At 39.5% G+C, this 26,492-nt stretch overlaps 1 protein-coding gene across 1 annotated transcript in view; it reads right to left on the bottom strand.

Annotated features, from left to right (window-relative positions):
* The window catches only part of VPS41 (VPS41 subunit of HOPS complex), a 189,442-nt gene that overhangs the window by 40,218 nt on the left and 122,732 nt on the right, over window positions 1-26,492 (bottom strand). The window contains exons 10-14 of the mRNA XM_059074312.2: window positions 22,190-22,256; window positions 8,550-8,647; window positions 4,731-4,860; window positions 3,151-3,266; window positions 1,784-1,840 (exon numbers count right to left, since the gene is read on the bottom strand). Coding sequence (XP_058930295.1) covers window positions 1,784-1,840; window positions 3,151-3,266; window positions 4,731-4,860; window positions 8,550-8,647; window positions 22,190-22,256 — 468 coding nt within the window. The remainder of the gene's footprint in view (window positions 1-1,783; window positions 1,841-3,150; window positions 3,267-4,730; window positions 4,861-8,549; window positions 8,648-22,189; window positions 22,257-26,492) is intronic.

Consider the following 26,492-nt stretch of genomic DNA (forward strand, 5'->3'; position numbering starts at 1 on the left):
TTTAAGTTCTACTTTATGCACAAAAAATTTTCTGCGGAGCTTCTTCCTGGATGGCAGAAAATGGCAGGAACCCATTTTTCTCTCTGCCTTTCTTATACTAGGAGAAAAATGTCCAGGACATGCCCATTTCAAGAGTGAAGGGAAATACCCAAAGTTCTTAGTTTATTCAACTTTCACTTTAATGACTCCTGTGTAGGAAATCGTATTTCAAATCTGTTGGAACTACGGAGTGAAGAAAAGGTGCTTAACTTTATTTCTCTAAAAATAGATCACATATGGGCTTCCCTGGTGGCGCAGTGGTTGAGAATCCGCCTGCCGATGCGGGGGACACGGGTTCGTGCCCCGGTCCGGGAAGATCCCACGTGCCGCGGAGCAGCTGGGCCCGTGAGCCATGGCCGCTGAGCCTGCGCGTCCGGAGCCTGTGCTCCGCAACGGGAGAGGCCACAACAGTGAGAGGCCCGCGTACCGCAAAAAAAAAAGAAAAAAAAAAAAAAAAAAAAGATCACATATCACAGTATCTACAGTGAGTCTACAGGTTCAGAGAAGAGATGCCTCTTTTGCAGAGTCAATTTCTCTAACCTTTCTCCCCATGTCCATGCTCCCTCATAACTCATCCTCTGTCTCTGTGCTCCTTTAACCTCAACCTGATTTTCTCTCTTTTCCCTTAAGCATAAGCATGTTAAATGTCTTACACGAAATACCCACCATCACCCAAAACCTCCCCATGATGTCACAGTCCCCAGCCATAGTCTTGACTCTTTTCCACTTCGAGGCTAGCCTTAGTCTATGTTCAACTCAACTGCATCATCTCCTATTCACTTTCACTCCACCAAGCATGTTGAGAATAAATAATATATACAGAAAATGCACTTGTCACTTTCATATTACCAAACCCAATGTACAACTGACTAAGCTAAGCTTATCTTACTTTTGACCTGCTTACTTCAACTCTACACTTCCACTGGCTGGAATTCTCCATTTCTAGGTAATCCTTGCTTATTCTCTACAATGTTGAATGAATAAACAACATAAGATGCTCTCGTTTTCTCTCTCTCCCTTTTAGTTCCTGAACTATTTTGTTTACATACTCTTTGGGAATTAGGCTTTTTGGGGAAGTTTCAAAGAGAAGTTTAAGGTGGGGAAAGGGTACACAGATGGACTTTGCACTGGTACCCAAATAGCCATAAATAACTAAGTTTCCAGTTTTCAACTGTAAACTAGGGTCTTGGGCTAGATGATCTCTAAGGACCCTTCACACTCAGAGGACAACATTTCTTTTCTGCTTTCCATCTGCACATTCATTTCACAGTTAGCAAAGAAATAGGCTTTCTTTCACTCACAATATTTTTCCCAAGTCCAAAATGTAATAAAAATATATTTGATGTCCTAGATTAGTCACCATAACAAAATAAATTGAGCCTGTTCTTATAGAGACACTGAAGCAGTCTAGTTTTATGAAACTACTCTTTTGATAAATTTCATGATAATGTGATTTTACCTGTGATTTAAAGAAACCTCCCCATGCATAACTGGAAAGCTTTGTATTTATAAATCCAGTTTCCAAATTACCTAAAACTACCTCCTAGCAGTTGTTCAAGTTTCTTGTTTACAAGCAGAAACTGATTCAATAAAATGAACTATTTTGACCTCACAGGTTAGGGAATTCGTTTGAAATAACTTCTCAAAAGGTAGCAAGAATCCGTTCTTTTCAAATTACTTTCAGCCTCATTATAAATTATTGAAAGGTAAAGTTATGTTTCAAATAGTAAAATTACATACTTACCAGAATCTTATGTCTTTTAATGTTCTTTTGACTAATTTCAGCTGCCATCAGAGCTTCCTGTATTTACATAAGCATGATAAAAGCAGTTCAAAAGGAGGAAGGGAAAAGGGGAGAGAGTGGGAGAGAGAGACATTGAGGTTATGAACACTACATTTATTATGTTTTAAAGTTCTGGGCTACATAAATAAGCCCCATTTTCCCATGGCTTTTGCTTCAAGCACAGGAATTTTTAATGTTATGGTTGAGTGAACCTCACTGAATTCAAACTCAAACAAAAGCAGTCAACCAAGATGAAGACTTCTCTTATTTCCATTTGAATTCATTTCCACATTAGGATACTGGAATCACATTTCAGACGCAACTCAAAAGACAACAAAATCTCTTATGTTCAAACAAAAAAATCTGTCATTCTAAATCTGTATGACATATATTAATCAAGGGGCACTTTTTCTTTCTGAAGCATTAAAAGTAACGTATATGCATACATTTAGGTACAACTACACTAAGATTTTGAAAATCTCTTATTTTATTTTTATTTTGGTAAGTTTACAATGATTAATTTAACACAAATGTTTGAAACACAAAATTATTTCTTTAAGAAGCTGCTGGATCTAAAGCAATAACGGTAATAACTGGGGTATGAACTTGGTATCAATACCTGGACTCCAAAGAGTTTATAAATTAAAAACTATTTTTTCCAAATCTTTCAGGTGGTTACAAACTTAAGGCACCAAAAAAGTGGACTATTTTTTGTTCGTTTTTGGCTGATTAGCATATAAGACTAGCCAGAGAGTTTCTCTAACTAAACCAACACAATAATACCTTTGCAGCTATTAAAACTTTAAAATGTTTTCCTTTTTTTAAAAAAAGCCATGATGGGGCATTATCTACTCAAATTAGTCTGAACCAAGACTCAGTGACACGGACAACATCATGCCATCTGAACAGGTGGTTCAAACCCTCCTGAGTACAGTTTGATAGCTTTACTTTTTACACGATATAAGCACAAAATAAATGATTTCACTAAAATATCCAAATGGATGACTCTGAAATACTAGCTTTATTTTACTTTTCTTGAAAAACCACCAAATAAACTTATCAGTAGGCTGGATCGAACCCATCCCTCCCTCCATCACCAATTCCTCCTCCATCACTAATTCCTCTTCCACTGAACAGTAAGGCCAGTCTACCTCCTTGCGGGCTTTATTCCCCCTAACTTCCGAAAAGAGTATTGGAAAGTTATTGGCCTCCTACATATTACTAGCTTAGAATATTCTAATTCACCTCCGTGAAAGATTGATTACAAAACCCTTTTAGCCCCTCTCTGTTACCAACGTGTCAATACTTTGAAGTAAAAGCAAGACTACTTCATATTTCTTCTTTTCAAGGAGCCAGTCGATGTGGTCATCTTGGTCTCGTTCCTTGGCTACGACAACATCTCTTGGACTCACAATGTAAAAGAGTGACTCCCCTTCCGAGTATTCTAGAGATAAGAGAGCAACAACTTGGGTGACTCAACAGTAGAAACCTTGGCAGTGGTTTGGGGGGACAGGGTTAGGCTACCCAACTTAGAAGCGAACAGAAAACTCTCTTACCTTTGGAATAAATGTGTTTGGCTGTGTTTGAAGGTAGGGGTGGGAGACAGGGTAGAGAATGCTAGAATGTATTCCAGTGCTTTAAAAAATATTTACAGGTAAAATGATTTGAATGAAAAAGAAGGAAGGGAAGGAGGAAGGAAGGGAGGGAAGGAGGGAGGAAGTACCAAAAAAACTTGAAAAAAATAAGGTAGGCTTAAAAATTCTGTTTCATAGATTAACGTTCTGACCTCAGCTGAAAGATAGCGCTCAAAATTCTCCATGTCTATTGTATATAATTTATCTACTGTATATAAACTTTATTGATGGCCATTTACAGCACAGTTCTATTTTTACAGAACAATTACACCCCACAGTTGGCAATAAATGTTTCCTCCTCTTCAAGGTCAAGGCCATCTAAAACATAAATGACAGATGCCCCAAGCCCTGGAGACATCATCTATCATTTCAGCATGTTGTGCACAATGCCGATGGTAAGGGTTTCCTGAAGAATTCAATTATAAAACCTGTTCTGAAGGGTTTCTAAGTGTGCAGCAGAGTTAGCTCTGAGCAAAAAAATACCTCAGCTGGATGCTTTCACTTGTGAATCACATTTGCTTTTTGCTAAGCCCAGAATGGACACTCCCATTTCTCAGCTGATCAAGGGCTTCATATAAGAAAGCTCTAACAGATAGAGGATATTTCTTCATTGGCCAAAATGAGAACTGAAAATATTCTCAAAACATGTCTATTGTTTTTAAAGCAGGAAAGAATTTCTCAACAGCCAAAGCTGTTCTATTTTTTCATCAACGTATTTTTCAAGGATATGATGACACCCAAACACAGAGGCCCCTGGTATGACTACAAAGCAATGGTTCTCCCTTTATTTCCAAGCAGCGACTAAGTGTATTCATGCATCCACTCAACAAATACTCAGTGAAAGCCTAGTATGTACCAGGCACTCTTTCAAACTCTGAGCATTCGGTCAAAGAAAGACAATTTCTCTGGCAACCTTCTAGGGATATAAAGTTGGGAGTGATATGACAACTAGAGAACCATGCTGCTTGACATCAGTGTAAGTCAGGTGTCACATGAAACAGGACAGGAGACCAAATACAAGAACAAAGGCCGCAGAGCCTCCTCACCTTGGTCCTGGCCTCATCTCTACCCCTCCCTTCTGCTGTGGGAACTCAAACAAGTTCTACAGCATCTCTGGGCCTTGATGCCTTCATTTTCAACATAAAAGGCCTGCCCAGATAGGCTCTAAGAGCCTTTCAGCACCTTAATTTAAATTCCTGGTTGTGCTACTCAAGTGGAGGGGAAAAAACATAAATATAAGAAAGAACTTGAGTCAGATCCTTGACCTCTCTCACCTAAGTGATAATCTCTACATTCATTTTCCTGAAAGCCTCTCACAGTCAGAGCATCAGAAGAGATCTCTTCACAAGTCTCGGAAAGCGGCTGGATGATATCCAGTCTGGGCCTGGCGCAGTATTCTCTTTCCTAGGGGGAAAAAGAAAGCCTCATTTGAATTACATTTCTATAAACGATATAAATTAGGGACTTCCCTGGTGGCGCAGTGGTTAAGAATCTGCCAGCCAATGCAGGGGACACGGGTTCGGTCCCTGGTGCGGGAAGATCCCACATGCCGCGGAGCAACTAAGCCCGTGTGCTACAACTACTGAGCCTGCGCTCTAGAGCCCGCGAGCCACAACTACTGAGCCCGCGTGCCACAACTACTGAAGCCCGTGCTCTGCAACGAGAAGCCACCGCAATGAGAAGCCCACGCACCAATGAAGAGTAGCCCCCGCTTGCCGCCAACGAGAGAAAAGCCCACACACAGCAACGAAGACACAAAGCAGCCAAAAATAAATTAATTAATTTAAAAAAAAAAGAAAAATAGTGCCTTGTGCAAGATCACATGGCTACTAAGTGGCTAAGTGTCACAGCATATTAAAAAAATGATACAAATTAATTCTAGGTAGCCATAATTAAGTGCTTTGGTTTTATAAATTTGGCAGGTGTAAGCCCTTCTCACCACCTGCTGTGGACGGCCTCATAGCAGTGGTTTATTTTGACCTCTTGGATGAGATACACAGTACAGGTACCACTGTACTATGTCAGCGGTCTACCACTGCAGCCCTTTCAACTCCAAGGGACGGCTACCACATCCTTAGATAACTCTGTTACATCTTCCTCACAAATATGAGAAAGAGTGAAAATTACATTATAAACTGCTCCATGATCCAGACCACTGCCACTATTAGTCCTTTCACTGGGGATGGTGAGAAGCCAGAGACTAAGAGTTACGTCTACAGCAAAACTTGCTGAGATCATGTAGATGTTCTGGGTCTGCACTGCCCAGCGTGGTAGACATGAGTCACGAGTGGCCATCAAACACCTGAAATGTGATGACTGTGCCTGAGAAACTGAGTTTTAAATTTTATTTCATTTTCATTCATTTCAACTTGGATAGGCACATAAGCTTAATGACTACAGTTTTGGACACTGCCATTCTAGATCAAGATAGAAGGGGAAAAGATGCTTTATTGAGGGCCTATGACAATTTCACTAGCCTAGTAGGTGACTGTCCACAGATTCTTCTCACTGAGTCCTTAAATCACCCTTCAGTAAGTATTGTTCTTCCTAATTTTGCAGATGAAGGAACTGAGGTCAAAGTTATATAAGTAAACAGTGAGACTGGGATTTGTGGAAAAACTGGGACTATGGATTTGAAATCAAGTTTGTTTTACTATAAAACTCGAGCTCTTTGAATATTCAGCACAGAGGCATGAAAGATACACTTGACTATTTTCCAAAGCAGCAAGACCTAAAGCAGTGTGGCACTGGTAGAGAGAATACAGATGAAAGGAACAGAATGAAAGAAATCCAGAACTACTCCCAACTCTCCAAGGTTCCCCAGTAAAACAGTAAGCCTCGAAGATTCCTTTGATCAATTTTGTTAGGTTAATTGAGAAGCGATTATGTCACCTTTGCATCTCATATATTTAAAACAGTCCAAAATAAAAAGCAATTATGAAAGATCCACTATTAGAAGAAAAAACCCCAGTGAATATACAGGATAATTTATCACATCTGTGGAGAAATGACAAATATCTTGCTCTTAAAACAACAAAAAGGAAAAAACTGAAAAATTTGACTATTTAAAAAAATAACAACTATAACAATGACAAAAAATATCAAAATTAGAATAGCAAAATAGAAAAAAAAAAAATGGAACCAAATAATGTTAAAAGAAAATCACCTTGCTAGACCATATAAATAGCTCCTTCACACGTGCTTTATTAATGAATGGAAGAAAAACAAAACATTAAGGGAACAGCTTCATAAATTAGGTTCTTTCAGCCAGATGCAACAGTTCACAACCACCAGAACGGTGATGGGAGACTGCACAGCCATATGCAGAGAGAACGGAACAATGCTCTTAAGATTATGGCCACACAGAAGAGCTTGTAACTATCACTGCAACTGTGTGGGAAAAGGCACATATGTAAAAGGTGCAATGAGGAAAATATGCTGGAATAACATTACAATTGATAAAAAAACGAATTCTATTTACTGTTGCAGTTAAACTTTTGGATGTGAAAAAGAAAAGGGGGGCGTGGCTGGCCCCAAGCTTGCTTCTTTATTCCTTCTGCCTTAATTTGATCAGTTTTTTTCTGTATTTAAGGACTTCAGGTGTCCTTTGGTGTTAGAGAAAATGAAGAGTTATATACACTGACACACACATTTTTAAAGCACCTCCAAGACCCTCACTTCTTCCTCTGAAAAAATTCCATTTTCTAAGTTGCTCTTTGAGGCTGGCTTTTCTTGGTTTTTACTCCTTTCCAATACTCTCTTATTAACAAAGGTTTCCTTCCTTTCTCTCTTTTTTTTGGTCAACGGTTTATTAGGCCTTCCCTTTGTCATTTTACTGCCTCTTTCCTTATGTCTTTCAATCACATCCTGAATGCTTCCCACATTCCTCATCAAAAAGCACTGTATTTACTCCCTCCGGAGCCAATGCTTTTATTTTCAAAAAAAAAAAAAATAAATAAAATAATAATAAACTGATGTCCTGCACAGGGCTAGAAACCAGCCCTATTGATTTTAGCAGGTTTGAGGGTTCACTTAAGTCTATTGCATCCCATTGCCTAGCAACATGGACACCCAGAGCTCCAGGTTACTATAGCGATGGCTTCCTGATGCAAGAGCTCGCTCAGAGAAATGCTGGAGAGCAGCTACCACTTCAAAACCGGGACTCCCAGGGTTTTTCTCCCCATTTGATTCCTTGCTATTTGAAAAGAAAAAAAAGAGAGAGAGAGAGAGAGAGAGGATACAGACAAGGAGAGCCCACTCACTGTAAAGGGCTAGACGATCAATTGCATTTCTTTTATACCACAGCATCCCAAAGAAAATCCTTTACAATAAACTCTCCTTGTTTATGCCTTGAAGCCACCCTTGGCCCCTTCCTGACAGGAACTCTGGACTCTGACAATAAAGACAAACTGGGAAAGGGGCCGACCTAGGCTTCAAAGAAAGACTCAGTATGCAGGCCCCTCCACTGGACCCTACGACAGGCTTCATTCCAAAATCATGTATAATGAAATGCAGATTCTCTGCTGCTTCCTATGAGCCGTACATTTCATACGATCATTTGCAGTGATAACCGAGACTTAGCAACAATCTAATTTCAAAGCAAGAATCAAGCTACTCAGAATCACTGGGCCACTGGGAAATAAACAAATATATCTGGACCACAGGAAATAATGGACCACCCTCTCTGTAATTCACTCTGACCACAGGGACCCCTGCTGATGCCACAGATCAACTTCATTGCTGTCATTTCTGCTAATGCACAGTGTCAGTTTAGTTTCTTGGCCTTTTGGCAAGAGGAATCCTTCATTCCTTTCATCTGAAACAACAAGAGAGATGGAAAAAAGGGAAGGCAAAAAAAAAAAAAAAAAAAAAAGACTCCCCTTTGCTTGGCAAAAGGAACAAAGGCAACCAATGAGTGGAGCTTCTGAAATGTAAATACATTAAGCCTGCAGGGTAATCTCTGCTGACGTTGTTTTACAGGTCAGCAAGTTCTGCTCAGACTGGAGCTGAGTCCTTTCATGGGCAACTTCATCTGGGTAAAAATGCTACAAATGAACCCGCCCTATTGTATTTGGGGTGAAAAAAAAAATTACCGTTTTTTCGGAAACCTCCTTTACATAGGAAAGTACAACAAGCTGATCACAGAGAGGTGCCAGTCCACTGATGTAGAATTCAGTTTCAAACTGAGACACTGCAAACAAAAGGGAGAGAAGATTCACTGTTAGCAGCAAAAAGCAGCACACAAAGGAAAGGACACGTCGACTACGAACGCAGGATGGACTCGTTTTAGAAATCTAACAAAAAGGGGGCAGAGATAAACATACTTTCTGGACAATAATCAGTAGCCCAAAAGAATATCTGGGAACTTATGCTTGAAAATTTCTATTACAAATAAAAAGCAAACTCGACAATAACAGCAGCATGAATGGTGAAGAGTGACATTATCTAGTTAGTTTAAAAATGACAGAGTTAAATCCCATGAAGACACTCTGAAATCCATAAAACCCAATGTAAACGATTATCATTAACAATACTTTTAAATATTAAAAAATTAAATATTTTAAATAATTTAAAAATATTACTAATGACAAAAATACTTTTAAAATAATTTAAACATAAATTTCAATCTTTCACAATTAGGGCATTACAGTGGTATGATGGTCACAAGAAATGCTATTTGTAATTATGAAACTATTACTCCCTTTTTAACATTTAGTAAAGATTATATCTAGACTTAAAAGAAAAAAAGTGTAAATATACATTACATTATGATGAAACTCCACTAATTCTTCAGTGAAATAAAGGTCAGAGAAAATAAGAAATTTCTCTTTCCTTTTAAAAGATAGTCATTAAAACATAGAAGTTCTATTTCTTCTATTGCATCATCTAAGAGGTATATAGATTTAATTACAATGGACCTCAAAGATCTTATAGAAAGCTCAATGGTAGAAGTACAAGTATTGCTACAGTATGATTCTAATGACTAGCTGTTGTAATATTTATAATAAATGACTGTTGTTTTAAGCAACTAAGTTTTGGGATGGTTTGTTATGCAGCAAAGCCAACTGATACAATATTAGTGCCAGGAAAAGACTCTTCCAGGAATCATACATGGCACTTACAGATTCATTTGAGAGTAAACTCTCATTTGAACCCACCACTTTTTCTAAGAGTTTCTTGATTCAGTTCTCCACAGTTCTGTGGTATTAGCTTCAGGCTTAGTTAACTTTTATGATAAAATGACCATCTTTTCCAAAGCAGGGTAAGTCAGTGTAGCATATTGGAAACAATATTGAATGGGAAGTTAGGAAATCTGGGTTATAACTGCAATTACACTGAACTTGGATAATTCATTTTAATTTCTGTGGGTATGACTTTTCCCATGTATACATAAAGGTATCAGACAAAAATAAAACCCATAACATAAACTGAGGGGGTACTGAATTCTTCTTCTTCCTCCTCTCCATCCTCCTCATAAATCACTTAGTGTTACTTGACTCTGCTGATCTTTAATGCCTGCTCCTTATTTAAATGTTTTCAAAATTTTATTTTCACACCAAAATGAGACTGAGGATAATCAGAAAAACACTAAGTAGTTAATAACATAAATATTAAAAAGGATAACATTTCTTAAGCTTTGTCCTGGGTGGGATCACATAGGTGGTCAGTGTGCCCTGGACAGAGCCATACAATGGGCGTCCAAATGGTGCCAGCTCTGCCACAAAGACTTGTTTTCTCACCCACTGAACCTGAACTGAATATTCTTAATCTAGGCACTTGAAAATAATTTTTGGTAAAGTGGTGATGTGATCAATATTCTCATGAAGCACATGCGTAGAGAACTTCCCACAACCACGTGTTCAGAGATGAGCACGTGCAGCGGGTAGCCAGGCACAGAAGGTTCTGGAGAAGCTTCCCCAGTGCTACCTATGAATGTAGGGGGTGGGCAGGGGGGAGGGGGGAGAGACGGGAGGGTTGGAATGTGCCGATGCTATTGAACAGTGTGGGCCACGCATGACCTACTGATGAAAGAGGTGATAGTTTCACATTCATGAAGACATACAGGCCTGTTAACAGGAGGTTTTGGATGCCAGCACTCCTGAGGTTGCATGAACTCTTTGGTAGAGATGGACTTGTGGTTTTTTTTACTAAATCGCATTCCATCGTTGAAGTGCTATGCATACAGCAACTTGGATGAAGAGCAATCAAAGATGCTACAGAGACTGTTTCATGGGAATCACATGGAGCCTTTGATGGGCTTGTCTGCCGTAGGCACCCGAGGGAGAGCATCATCTAAGAAATGGTGGGGCAACGAGGTATTCTCCCCATTTGAAATGCCAAAGGGGCTGCCTAGGCTCACTGTCAAGGAGCATCACACAGTATCCCTCCTAAAGGTAACCAAATCCACATCAAGGCTTTGGTTTATATGAATGAGCCATAAGATACAGATCAGAGAAACTAGAAAACAATTCTACCCAAATCTTTCCTCCTCTACCTCCTGATTTCTGTCCTCAAGAGCTTGCATTAACAACACAGAAAACTTCCTGATCTTTAATTAAGAACATAGTAGGAAATCTAATGTGTTCTTAAAGAAAATAAGGACAGATGTGAAGAAGCAGATATTTCCTTCTCAATTCCAGATACTGTAACAAAATGCTTATTTGTTAAGTACTAAATCCTACCACTTTACTAATTGAAAATAGGTAATAATTTAGGTAGAAATGACATGAAGTGACTAAATTACAAACAAATAAAATGTTATTTATGAAGAAAAGATGTAGTATTATATAAAAATAGTGTTGTCAAGATTTCCAGAGGCACAGTTAAGCAAGTTATCACCATTGAGATACAGCTGCAATTAAATAATTCTTCTCATTTTATTAAAATGATTTCATATCAACAGAAATCTTCTTATGGAAAACAAAATTGCAATTATAGTCGCACCCTTTGAGTCACAAATTAAGAGTTCTAAAATAATGGCTGCTTTTCTTACCTTTGAATGTTCTACCACTTAGAAATTCATCTCCATTAATACCCATTAGTAATGATATCATGTAAAAAAGAGGACTCATTCCCTGGTATGAGGTCCTAGTTTAGGAAAATGTCTACAGCTACTCTGCATTAAAAAAAAAAAGACAGTTCAGAATGAATGACATTTCAGGATTCTGTTTTTCCATTACTACTTACTAACACAACAAAACAGGATTGTTTTAAGATCTATCATGATTTAGTGTATTCTTTATATTAAGGCTGAATCCATGAAGGGCTGGTTGGAGACAGTGGTGTCAGAATGAACAGGAAAGTTGAGGAAAGTTCCCTCTATGCCTACTTTCTGCAGGATTTTTATCATAAATGGGTGCTGAATTTTGTCAAAAGCTTTCTCTGGATCTATTGAGATGATCATATGGTTTTTCTCCTTCAATTTGTTAATATGGTGTATCACATTGATTGATTTGCATATACTGAAGAATCCTTGATTCCTGGAATAAACCTCACTTGATCATGGTGTATGATCCTTTTAATGTGTGGTTGGATTCCATTTGCTAGTATTTTGTTGAGGATTTCTGCATCTATGTTCATCAGTGATATTGGCCTGTAGTTTTCTTTCTGACATCTTTGTCTGGTTTTGGTATCAAGGTGATGGTGGCCTCGTAGAATGAGTTTGGGAGTGTTCCTCCCTCTGCTATATTTTGGAAGAGTTTGAGAAGGATAGGTGTTGGCTCTTCTCTAAATGTTTGATAGAATTCACCAGTGAAGCCATCGGGTCCTGGGCTTTTGTTTGTTGGAAGATTTTTAATCACAGTCTCAATTTCAGTGCTTGTGATTGGTCTGTTCATATTTTCTATTTCTTCCTGGTTCAGTCTTGGCAGGTTGTGCATTTCTAAAAATTTTTCCATTTCTTCCAGGTTGTCCATTTTATTGGCATAGAGTTGCTTGCAGTAATCTGTCAGGATCTTTTGTATTTCTGCAGTATCAGTTGCTACTTCTCCTTTTTCATTTCTAATTCTATTGATTTGAGTCTTCTCCCTTTTTTTCTTGATGAGTCTGGCTAATGGTTTATCAATTTTGTTTATCTTCTCAAAGAACCAGCTTTTAGTTTTATTGATCTTTGCTATCGTTTCCTTCATTTCTTTTTCATTTATTTCTGATCTGATCTTTATGATTTCTTTCCTTCTGCTAACTTTGGGGTTTTTTGTTCTACTTTCTCTAATTGCTTTAGGTGCAAGGTTAGGTTGTTTATTTGAGATGTTTCCTGTTTCTTAAGGTAGGATTGTATTGCTATAAAATTCCCTCTTAGAACTGCTTTTGCTGCATCCCATAGGTTTTGGGTCGTCGTGTCTCCACTGTCATTTGTTTCTAGGTATTTTTTCATTTCCTCTTTGATTTCTTCAGTGATCACTTCGTTATTAAGTAGTATATTGTTTAGCTTCCATGTGTATGTAGTTTTTACAGATCTTTTCCTGTAATTGATATGACAAACCCACAACTAGCATCGTCCTCAATGGTGAAAAACAGAAACCATTTCCACTAAGATCAGGAACAAGACAAGGCTGCCCACTCTCACCACTCTTATTCAACATAGTTTTGGAAGTTCTAGCCACAGCAATCAGAGAATAAAAAGAAACAAAAGGAATCCAAATTGGAAAAGTAGTAAGGCTGTCACTGTTTGCAGATGACATGACACTATACATAGAGAATCCTAAAGATGCTACCAGAAAACTACTAGAGCTAATCAATGAATTTGGTAAAGTTGCAGTATACAAAATTAATGCACAGAAATCTCTGGCATTCCTATACACTAATGATGAAAAATCTGAAAGAGAAATTAAGAAAACACTCCCATTTACTATTGCAACAAACAGAATAAAATATCTAGGAATACACCTACCTAAGGAGACAAAAGACCTGTATGCAGAAAATTATAAGACACTGATGAAAGAAATTAAAGATGATACAAATGATGAAAAGATATACCATGTTCTTGGATTGGAAGAATCAACATTGTGAAAATGACTGCAATACCCAAAGCAATCTAAAGATTCAATGCAATCCCTATCAAACTACGACTGGCATTTTTCACAGAACTACAACAAAAAATTTCACAATTTGTATGGAAACACAAAAGACCCCAAATAGCCAAAGCAATCTTGAGAACGAAAAATGGAGCTGGAGGAATCAGGCTCCCTGACTTCAGACTATACTACAAAGCTACAGTAATCAAGACAGTATGGACTGGCACAAAAAACAGAAATATAGATCATTGGAACAGGATAGAAAGCCCAGAGTTAAACCCACGCACATATGGTCACCTTACCTTTGATAAAGGAGGCAAGAATATACAGTGGAGAAAAGACAGCCTCTTCAATAAGTGGTGCTGGCAAAACTGGACAGTTACATGTAAAAGTATGAGATTAAAACACTCCCTAACACCATACACAAAAATAAACTCAAAATGGAATAAAGACCTAAATGTAAGGCCGGACACTATTAAACTCTTAGAGGAAAACATAGGCTGAACACTCTATGACATAAATCACAGCAAGATCCTTTTTGACCCAGCTCCTAGAGAAATGGAAATAAAAACAAAAATAAACAAATGGGACCTAATGAAACTTAAAAGCTTTTGCACAGCAAAGGAAACCACAAACAAGACCAAAAGACAACCCTCAGAATGGGAGAAAATAGTTGCAAATGAAGCAACTGACAAAGGATTAATATCCAAAATTTATAGGCAACTCAGGCAGCTCAATAACAAAAAAACAAACAACCCAATCCAAAAATGGGCAGAAGACCTAAATAGACATTTCTCCAAAGAAGATATACAGATTGCCAACAAACACATGAAAGAACGCTCAACATCATTAATCATTAGAGAAATGCCAATCTAAACTATGAGATATCATCTCACACTGGTCAGAATGGCCATCATCAAAAAATCTAGAAACAATAAATGCTGGAGAGGGTGTGGAGAAAAGCGAACCCTCTTGCACTGCTGGTGGGAATGTAAATTGATACAGCCACTATGGAGAACAGTATGGAGGCTCCTTAAAAAACTACAAATAGAACTACCATATGACCCAGCAATCCCACTACTGGGCATATACACTGAGAAAACCATAATTCAAAAAGAGTCATGTACCAAAATGTTCATTGCAGCTCTATTTACAATAGCCAGGATGTGGAAGTAACCTATGTGTCCATCAACAGATGAAAGGATAAAGAAGATGTGGCACATATATACAATGGAATATTACTCAGCCATAAAATGAAACGAAATTGAGTTATTTGTAGTGAGGTGGATGGACCTAGAGTCTGTCTTACAGAGTATAAGTCAGAATGAGAAAAACAAATACCATGTGCTAACACATATATATGGAATCTAAGGAAAAAAAATAGGTCATGAAGAACCTAGGGGTAAGATGGGAATAAAGACACAAACCAACTAGAGAATGGACTTGAGGATATGGGGATGGGGAAGGGTAAGCTGTGACAAAATGAGAGAGTGGCATGGACATATATACACTACCAAACATAAAATAGATAGCTAGTGGGAGGCAGTCGCATAGCACAGGGAGATCAGCTCGGTGCTTTGTGACCACCTAGAGGGGTGGGATAAGGAGGGAGATGCAGAAGGGAAAGGATATGGGAACGTGTGTATGTGTATAGCTGATTCACTTTGTTACAGAGCAGAAACTAACACACCATTGTAAAGCAATTATACTCCCCAAAAAGATGTTTAAAAAATAAAATAAAGAATGAACAGGAAACTATAAGGACTATTCTTAATGAACAGATTTAGAGAAAGAAATGCTGAACGGTAGTATTTATTCTTCTGGAACATACATAAATTATGTAAAATTTTATGGATCAGCTTTATAAAATATCTTCAAGTAATTACTGCCTTCTACTTCAAAATTTTAGTGGAACAAAGTTTCAGTTTATTTTCTCTAAAATTCTATTTTTTTCCACATGACAATGATTTTTAATAACTAATGAAAAAATTTTTCCAAAGGAAAACCCGTTTGAATACAGGTGGTTTATAGGTCTCATACCATGGAAGCTCATCTTTCCATTATCTGGACAAGATAAGTCATAAAGAAAAAGACAAATTGTCAGAAACCACTAAAACAAAATAGAAAGCAAAAGCTGGAGGGAGGCATGGGGGAAGGAGAGAAAAATGCAGAATTTCTAGAGGGAGCCACAAAAGGCACTAGCTATTCTTCAGATGAAAGAGTTCTGAAAGTGAGTCAATGGCTCTGGGGCCCTGCAGGAAGTGCTCTGGGGTCCCTGGGATTGTGATGGAGGTAAGCAAAGATGTACATTACAGCTGCAACACAGCCTTCATCCTGATGGGGATGAAAGGCCTGCAGTGCTCTGGTTTATTTAGGAGAACAAAGCATTCCTAGACATGCTAGAAGAAATAATTCAAGGAAAAAAGAAAGATTCTATGCAGAATAAGAGAGAAAGAGGAATAAAGTTTCAGAGGGACTATTCACATAAAAATTTTATTCAAGGAAGTCCTTTGGATCCAGAAAGAGGACAATTGTGTACAAAGCTCTGATCTAGAAGAGAGGCTTGAGTTCTTGATCAGTGCTGTCCAACAGAATATTAACACAAGCCAAAAACATAACTTTAAAGTTTTCTAGTAGCCATATTAAAGAGTAAAAAGAGGTGAAATTTAAAAAGTATTTTATTTAATGCAACATGTCCAAAACATGGTCACTGCAACATTTAACAACATAAAGGATTATTAATGAGATAATTTACTTTTTATTTTCATACTAAGTCTTTGGAATCCTAGATGCAGCACATCTCAGCCCGCATCTGCCATATTTCAAGCGCTTAACAGCTATAAGTGGAGAGTGGTTACCATATTGGACAGTGCAGGTCCAGATGCCCCCCAATGATTTTTGTCTTTAAAGTCCAGTTATTTTACTCAAATATATCTTGAAGATGTTCATCGTAGGTCATAATTTTCAGATGCACAACTGTACTATTTTAATTTATAGTTTCTAGTTTTGTTTCTCTGTAATTTCAGGAAATTTTTCTTGAATTACTGTTTTTGGTATTTATTCCATTCCCTTGTTTTGTTTTCCATGACTCTTATTTGTAGGCTGAATTATCTTTGCCTGTCTCAGTATTTATCATTTAATAATAAATCTTTTTTTCCCCTTATTTGTGATGAAAATTTTTTTCCTCTTCTTTTTCTCTTCTTACAGCATTGTCTTTGTGTCTATTTGCTCCTGTGTTCCTTCCAGTTTAACCTTCATTTCTGAAATAATCTTTTATTTATAAATATTTCCTGAGTTCTGTCACCTCATTTGAAATTTTTTTAGTTCTGATTTTTGTTGTTCTTTCATGCCTTCCATCACTTCTTTTTAAAATTTATTTTTGGCTGCATTGGGTCTTCGTTGCTGCACATGGGCTTTCTCTAGTTGCGGTGAGCAGGATTGTGGTGTGCAGGCTTCTCATTGCTGTGGCTTCTCTTGTTGTGAAGCACAGGATCTAGGCGTATGGGCTTCAGTAGTTGTGGCGTGTGGGCTCAGTAGTTGCGGCTCACGGGCTCTAGCGCGCAGGCTCAGTAGTTGTGGTGCATGGGTTTAGCTGCTCTGTGGCATGTGGGATCTTCCCAGACCAGGGATCGAACCTGTGTCCCCTGCATTAGCAGGCAGATTCTTAACCACTGCACCACAAGGGAAGCCCCCATCACTTCTTTAAACTATCTTGTAGCTTGTTCTGCAACAGTAAATTACAGTCATGATCTATTTGGTGGGTGTTTCTGTCTGGTGTGCTTTCATGGCCGAGGATGTTGTTCTGCTCCTTATTCACTTTTTCTTAAACCTTAGTATGGGATTTGACCTTGGTACTTTTCTGCACTTGTTTCTAGGTGAAATCAGCCACTGATCTCTTGCGAGGAGGGAGGAACTGAGATAACTCTTCTAACTTCCAAGAGTCCCCTCCTCATTCGTAGTTTTCACATAGTTTTAAAAATCTGGTCCCTTGCTTTCTGAGATTTCCTGGCTCTGTCCCCTCCCCACCTTTATCTGCACCTTTACCTGGTTGGTATCTGAGTGCCTGCAGCTCGCTGCTTTTCTTCTCATCAGTTACTTTGTCTGCAAGTGAGGGCTTGGGGCTAGGAGGAGGGCATGCATGGACGAACGCATAGCACAGCAGTGAGGGGCAACAGCTTTGAAACTAGGCTTATCTGTGTTCAAATGCTGCCTTCTTTGCTTCCAAATGTCCTCATCTTGAGCAGGTTACTTGATCCCTCGGAACCTCAGCTTCTTCACCTATAAAATGGGATAGCAGCCCTACCCACTGTGAAGATTAAACAAAATGCTGTTTGTAATGTATTTAAGCATGTGGCTGGGTGGTAGTTGCTATAAAATGAACAAAATATACTCCTTACTTCAGGTGCTTCCGATTTCTTACCGCTACTTACGGTAGAGAAAATTTCTTAACTCCACTTCCAACAAGTATTTGAGTCTCTAGCCCTGTGACAAATGGATAGAGTAACAGACACGTAATAAAACAAGTATAATAAAAGCTTAACTGTGGAATCAAGGAGGCAAGTAAATAGATCCAGTAAAATTCTTTAGTTTTTTTGTATGTTTAGTAATTTTCATAAAAAATGTTGGGGAAAAAATTCAATGCAGAACAAAAGAGTTAATAGATTAGAGAGAAACAAACTGAATTCTAACAGAACAGAAAACCATACAGAGCGAGATCCTTAAGGACACCTTGAACTGTCCTGATTTCTACTGAGACTTAGACACGGAGGTGAGACTCGTCACTCACGGGCACGGGAGAACTGTCCCACTGCTGGAACCTGTGTGTCTGGGGTCAGAATGCTAACAGGTGGGTAGAGATACTTAGATCTAAGAAAGGCATTCATTTCACAGCTCTCTTCCACCACGCAAAAAGGCCTTCAATTTCCAAGTCAATCAAGAGGCTGAAAATAGAACAATGTACTAAATAGAGCCACAGCACGTAATAAAATGACAATACGGACTCTGCTTAATTAAAGTGAAAAAGATTTCCCTTATTTTCTTCTCCTTCTCTTTCTTCCTGGCTTCTCTCTGTCATTTTATGTAGATTTCCATGTAGCTTTTCTCTTGATGATTATTATTTTTTTTGAAATAGACTTCCGTATGAAATCAAGACTAGGGAGTCAATCATTCATTCCTTGCATGTTAAGTTATCTGCCCTTGGCAGTAGATGCCCCCCAAATGACACACCAATACTGGCTTCATTTCCCAACAACATAGTGTCAGCTCCCAACTACCATTCCATTAAGAACATGGATGACTTTAGTAAAAAGTGCCAGAGAGTGAGGGAGTTCTGTGACAGTAAGAGACCCAAGTTAAGTTAAAATACGTACAGCAGGCATGGACCACAACCTACTTTAAAACTGTAATTTGGAAGAAGAAATGACATCCCCCAAACCTTATGTAACCTTATGTCTTCATGGATTAGAGATTGGCCAGTAAGCTTCATCTTTATTATTACTAGCTTTCATTTACAAGAATATCTTATTGAGAGGAATAACTTTTGCATTGTTTTTGAGATTCTGACTTATAAGGAAGAGTTATAAACATCTGGCTTCGAAGAAATGTAATGTACAGCCACAGATATTTCTTTCATCTCAATGTCATCTTCACCTCATTTACTAAAGAACAGTGGTTTACACTGTCATAAAGCAAATTGTAACCCAGACCTCCTAATATTTCTCTTTTCCTTTATTCTAGTCAAGGACTCTTAACTAAACCACTTTGCCTCCTGCTGTAGAAATGGTTTATATTCTTAAAGGTTTGCTCTCAAGAGGGGAAAAAATGGTACTTAACCATTAACCATAGTAGCAAAATGTCCGTAATGTGATATTGTTAGTACTCACACACGGTCTATTGCACGGAAATTGTACTACAGACAAAACCCACTTTAATAATGTGATCCCAGGGCTCTAGGGCCACCACTGGACCGGCTATTAGCAGTCATGGAGCTGGGATGGAAGTCTGCACGGTGGTAATAACCACCGTGATTCAGTGAACACCTACTGTGTGCCAAGGACAGTGTTATAGACCTTCGAATCATGTTTAATCCTCCCAACTATCTGAGACAGTAGGTCTTATCTCCATTTTACTTTTTAAATTTTTTACTTTAAAAAAATTTTTTGGCCACACTGCACGGCGTGTGGGGACTTAGTTCCCTGACCCGGGATCGAACCCACACCCCCTGCAATGGAAGCACGGAGTCTGAACCACTGGTCGGCCAGGGAAGTCCCTCACCTCCGTTTTACAGGTGAGGAAAGTCTGGCTTAGGGAGGTAAAGCAACCGTATCAAGATCGGACAGGAATCTGGCAAACTGCCTGGCCTCCCTGCCTGGTTGTTCTGCAGGGTTAGATTCTATCCATTTTAATGCCACAGCAGTTAAGACCTGGGACAGGTGGTTTACCACCCTGAGCCTCAGTTTTCTTCATCTGTAGAATAAGAAGCCTACTCCTTGCCCTTCAGAGGCTGCTGTGACAGTGAACTAAAGTAGGTAACACACATAGCACAATGGCCCGTACCTGGTATGCGAGCAATAAACACCAACTAAGGAGAGAAGACGACATGGCTGCACTTCATGCCTTCCTGGCAATTTTTACATCCTGAAGTTCCCAGAGTTCTTGCCTTTTTCTTTTTTAAACTCATCTGTATTTAAAATATTCTAATACTTATCTCTCAGGACACTATGCATTGAGATGTTCAGGTTTTATTCTGGTAGGCAGGGGAGGGGCAGACAATAGAGAGATACTGAAATAATTATCTTTTATCTATCTTCTAGTTCTCAGTATCATTATATTCTGTATTTACCTATTTTGTCCAGACTCCGAGAAATCCGAACTATGAATGTATGTATTTATCCTTCTAAGGCAAAACAAACAAGAGAAGAGCAAAACTATTAAAACCCTACCACCAACTTCCAACTTCAAGTATAAAATACCCCAGATTTAAATGCTACAACCATATTTGCCTGGTGGGTACATCTTTCTCTGCTTATGAAAGTACAGTCATGGGGCTTCCCTGGTGGCGCAGGGGTTAAGAATCTGCCTGTCAACGCAGGGCACATGGGTTCGAGCCCTGATCCGGGAAGATCCCACATGCCGCGGAGCAACCAAGCCCGTGCGCCACAACTACTGAGTCCACGTGCCACAGCTACTGCAGCTCACGCGCCTAGGGCCCGTGGCTCCGCAACAAGAGAAGCCACCGCAACGAGAAGCCCGCGCACCGCGACGAAGAGTAGCCCCCGCTCACCGTAACTAGAGAGAGTCCATGTGCAGAAATGGAGACCCAACGCAGCCATAAATAAATATTAACTTTTTAAAAAAGGACAGTCATGTGCAAATGATTTATCTCAGCTTCATCCTTTTATAACAACCCATCAAATGTATATTCCCCATCCCCCATCCCGATGGGTAAAGTTTTCAGCTGACATATAACGTGGCGCAGCGTCTCTGCCACAAAACTGTCTATTGCTCAGCTCTAAATAATACAAAAAGAGCTTTTCCTCTGTTTAACTGACAAAAGTCAGTCAATCCTCACCCTTTCTGTTGGAGTAACTTTGGCACTAGGTCCTAAAACTGAGTTATAAAAGTAGTGGCATAGCCTCCTTGGCATACTTTTCCTGAATAGTTGTTTCCAGAGTCACTGATTCATTCAAACCAATATTATTTAGCACCCACTATGTGCCAGGTATGGTGCCAGGTCCCTGAGATACAAACACTGAGCAAAAACAAGGAGGTTACAGTCTGCTGCAAGAGACAGAAATGCACTGAATAATCACACGATCACTGCAACTTAAACGAGGGCTAGAAAGGGCGATGCTACATGCCTATCGTGGGGGGATTTGACCTGCTTAGGGAGGACCAGTGGGCCTTCCCACAAAAGCAACACTTGAGCTGAGGGATGATTAAAGATAAGGGGTCCATGAAGTAAAAAGAGGCAAGAACAGCATTCTAGAGAGATGGGAAGCAGCAGCACAGGCAGATGGAAGAAAGCCAGTGTGATTGGAGCACAGAGACCAAGGAGAAGCTTGTTATGAGCTGAAGCTAGAAAGGCAGGTGAGGGCCAACGCAGATCCCTGCGGTCAAGTTAAGGAGTCTCATCCTTATCCTAAGAACAATGGGAAGGGACTGAAGGGTGGTGACACCAACTGATTTGTATTTTGACTGCAGTGCAGGGGACTAGAGTACAGTAATTCACAGTGGAAAGAGACGAACGAGTGAGGAGGCTGCTGCAGTGATCCAGGTAAGACTATGGCAGTTTGGACCAGACCAGTGAAGAGGGAAGTAAATATTTAGAAGGCACACGCCGACAATACCAAGTGTGAGTACTGTATTATGAGCTGTGCATGCATGCTTGGAATTTTGACAAACAACCTGTGAGACAGGTATTCTTTTCTGTATTTTATAGATGAAAAGTGACTGAGGCATGCAGAAATTTGTCCAAAGTCCAGGTGGTAGATAACAGAACCAGAACCCAAGCCCATGGTTCTTCAACCAACTACAGTATTATTGTGTAAAAATTAGAAACAGAGTTAGAATAAAGGGTCTCTCCAGCCAAATTCCAACACTTAGGAGTTTCTTGATCTATTTCATCAAGGTACCAATGATGAGCCCTGAAGAACATGGCGTTAGGACTCCCCTTCATAACATGGATTCTCTTCTGAAGGTTTACACCGCAGAAGGCGTACCTATTTCAACGTATCGGCTTGGCAGGTCCCTCATTTCACTGGCATGCCGTTCCTTCACCGAGCATATCTAGAAAAGAAATTCACAGGTTATTTTATTCATCTGATAGAAAACTCTTCATCACATGTCATTCACTATATGGTACTTTTGCTAACTTAGCCGTGTAGCACTGAAGATGGAATGTACACAACCTACCCTGTGACTTAAGTGATAGAAATTAACTTCAATGACATATAGCAACCGTTACTTATATTCTCCGACACTATGCTTCAATAAAGTTTTATTCGAGGACAAAGAAAGGAAGGAAACTAATATAGTTTTAACATGGTTTCAATGACCCATTCTCTGCAACTCTACTCACGGATGCCTTCTATCTATCTCTGACAGAAGCAGAACCCAAAATGCCCAATGGCTAATCTGGGCAACACCCACAGTGGGTCTTGTGTTTCCAATCACATATTAGTAACGTATTTCACTGTTTCTAAATAATACTTTGCAAAAGTGTCACATGCTCTTCTTCTTCTCTTGAGCATATTAAAATCAATGTATTACATAATTTAAGTCAGGGGTGGCAAACTACAGCCCGGCCCCTGGTCTGTTTTTTTATGGCCTGGAAGCTAAAAATAGTTTTTATATTTTTGAAGCCTTGAAAACATGAAAAGGCGGGAGGAAGAGAGAGAAGGAAAAACAGAAACAAAAGGAAAAATAGTCAGCAGAAACAGTATGTAGCATGCAAAGTTTAAAATATTTACTACCAGCCCTTTACAGAAAAGCTTGCCAACCCCTATTTTAAATTATATGTATACAGTTTGGATAGAGATTTTATATATTTATTTTTGTACATATCTCACTTACACACAACCCTTAACACATATGTGTGTTAACAGTGGATGTTTTAGGGTGCTAAGACCAGAGATACTTTATATTTTCTTTGTTATATTTTCTAACGGAAATGTATTCTATTTTGTAATAAGAAATGAGAAAAATGCACGTAAGTTCAGCCATCCAGGTTAAGACTGAGCCTCAAATGTCCATCAACAGATGAATGGATAAAGATGATGTGGTACATATATACAATGGAATACTACTCAGCCATAAAAAGAACAAAGTAATGCCATTTGCAGCAACATGGATGGACTCAGAGATTATCATACTTGTGGTTGCCAAGGGGGAGGGGGCTGAGGGAGGGAAGGACTGGGAGTTTGGGATTAGCAGATGCATTCTATTCTATATAGAATGAATAAACAACAAGGTCCTATTGTATAGCACAGGGAACTAAATTCAATAACCTGTGACAAATCATAACAGAAAAGAATATGAAATAAATCATAATGGAAAAAATATATATGTATATATATGTATAAGTGAATCATTTTGCTGTACACCAGAAATTAACACAACATTGTAAATCAACTCTACTTCAATTAAGAAAAAAAAAAAAGGCTGAACCTCAAGTTAAGTACTGATCTTATACAACTTTCAACAGGGACTAGGTTTTTTCCCTTTTTCTTTTAGGCAGCATTTATTGTGTTAATTTATAGCTGCAACCCTAAGTATAGCTACCATATGAAAAATTCTAAAATACAGAAAACCCAAAGGGAAAAAAACAAATTATTATCTGTTGTCCCAGAACAAAGTGAACACCGTTAGCTATCCACACTTTTGGGGAAAAGCTGCTTTTCTCAACCTAAAATTACTACAAATAACTGAATGTATTATTTAAATATCCTTACATAATTCTTTAATGTCTTTACAGTATTTCATTACATGAATATACTGTAATTTATTTACTCAATCCCATTTTAGACATTAGTGTTTTCTTCTATCTATCTCTGATGCTAGCAATAGTGCAATCAACATACTCATATATGAAACTGTTGGACTTTTGTTTCCTTAGGATAAATTCCTAGAAGTAGAATTGATAGATCAATGTATATTTTTTTAAGGTTTGGTTTGGCTAATATCCACGTCCAAATCGCTGTCCAGGAACACGGCAACTACATGACAGTACAGTCATCCCTTGGTATCTGCAGGACCCTGCAGGATACCAAAATCTGAAGATGCTCAGGTCCATTATAGGAAATGGCATAGTATTTGCATATAACCTACAAACATCCTCCTATATGCATTCAATCATTTCTAGATTACTTATAATACCTAATACAATGCAAATGTTAATAAACAGTTACTGGTTTCCAGCACATTAAAGTTTTGCTTTTTGGAACTTTCTGGATTTTTTCCCCCAAATATTTCCAATCCGAGGTTGGTCAAATCCACTGATGCAGAACCCACAGACACAGAGGGCCACAGTACTCTCTTTCTCTGACACAGGACCTGAACCAGTGCTGTGGAGGTACAGGCATTTACTGAGAAGTGACAGGCTATTTTCGCCTCTGATTGATTTCTGTCATTTGTTTCCTGTCCACCTCAGACAATTTCCTGTCCGCTCCCCCAATTTTCCTTCTCTTCGTATAAGTTATCCACTCTTCTATCCACACTTACTAGGGAAACTACTAAATTGTCTAATAGGCACGCTCCACATGCCAACTGAACAACTGCTTTATTTAATGTGTTGTTAAAAGTACACAAGGAGCAGTGTTCCACATGGTTTGAAGTGTAACAATAATATATATATGTATATATATGAAAGAGCAATATTAATTAGCACTTTTTAGCAACTACTGGGCACCTGTCCTGAGCTGAGGGCTTTGTAAAGCAGAGAGAGCTCTGTTCTTAGGAAGATTATGGTGCAGTGGGGGAGACGAACAACTAAATAAGGCATTTACTGAAGTGGGATGGAGAAGTACAGAAATACAGAGCAGGGGGCATCTACTAGCAGGGATGGAAGACGTCCTGGAAGAAGCACCATGTAAGGTGAAGCAGGAGACACAGGACAGGTGCAAAAGGGCAACTTGACAGCTTGGGGCCCTCAACTGGAAGGTAATCAGACAGAAGCAGAGAGGACACAGGGGAAGGAGGGGCTAGACAGGAACACAGGGGGCAGATCATCGTGAAAGAGGAAGATGTCATCCTATGAGCAATGAGCATCCTGGAGGGGTTTAACCAGGAGACTGACATCACCTGATCTGCACTCTGAAAAGATCATCCTGGCTGCCCTGTTTACAGCAGAATTAAGGCGGGGGGGGGGGGGGCAAAACTAGAGTCATGGGACCCGACAGGGGGATGGAGAGAAGTGGAGAGATCTGAGAGAGAGTGACCGAACCTGAGGACTGCCCGGGCCTCTTCCAATCCTCAGACGCCCCTGGAAGGTGATAATACCAGCCCTAACGGAGACCCGAGAACACAGAGGCTCTGAGAGCTGCCCAGGACCTCAAAGCCGGAGCTGGGACTCACGCCAAAGCCTGATGGTGTCTCTGGCCGTCCTACAGCCTCTCTGAAGACAAGGACACATGACACCACTGGCAGCTGGGCCATGGCCTATTCTGTCCCCTAGATGCTGTGGTCTGAGCTCTGTCCCGGAGAGCCTTACGCAATCTTCTCCATCACAACACACGCACCTCCCTCCCTCTTTCCGTCTCCCTTTCGTCATCTTCTATCCGTCTCCTCCACACCTGCTCCATCCACTCCGGCCACCGTGCCTTCCTTTATGTACCGCAGAGACCCACCAATCACACTCCAGCCTCAGGATTCCGCCCCCTCCTGCTGACACCCCTCCCCGACAGCCACATGGAGTCCTAACCCTAAGATTTAAGTTCAAGGTGTCGGCAGGGCCACACTCCCTCCCGAGGCTCTCGGGAAGAACCCGTTCCTTGCCTTGTCTGGCTTCTGGTGGCTTCCAGCATTCCTTGGCTCCGTCACTCCAAACCCTGCATCCACGGTCTCACTGCCTTCTCCTCTCCTGGGGTAGCACTCCCTCTTAGAGGGCCCACCCAGATAATGCAGGATAATCTCAAGATGCTTAATTAGTCACACATTTTGCCCGACTCTCTTGCCACATAAAGAAACATTTATAGGTGGTGAGAATTAGGACCTGCTATCTTTGGGGACCATTATTCAGCCTAATAGAGGAGAGCATTTCCGGTAACAATCAGCAAACTTTTCCCATGTCCCAAGAGACTAATTTCCCTTGTCTTCACCGAAAGAAAAGCAAATCACAACAGAGGAAAAAGCCACTTGGTCCATCTAAGAAACTTAAAAAATATCAAGAACATCACTTTACTGGGTCAGTAACCACACGCATGAGATAGGGAGACTGGGAATCACTATTTGATCATAGACTTTGGGGGTACAACCTCCTTCCTGTGACCTTAAATGTGAATCATGTTGTGTTCATTTAACACATGG

Source organism: Kogia breviceps, chromosome 9 (assembly GCF_026419965.1).
Source record: "Kogia breviceps isolate mKogBre1 chromosome 9, mKogBre1 haplotype 1, whole genome shotgun sequence".
In the NCBI taxonomy this organism is placed as follows: domain Eukaryota; kingdom Metazoa; phylum Chordata; class Mammalia; order Artiodactyla; family Physeteridae; genus Kogia; species Kogia breviceps.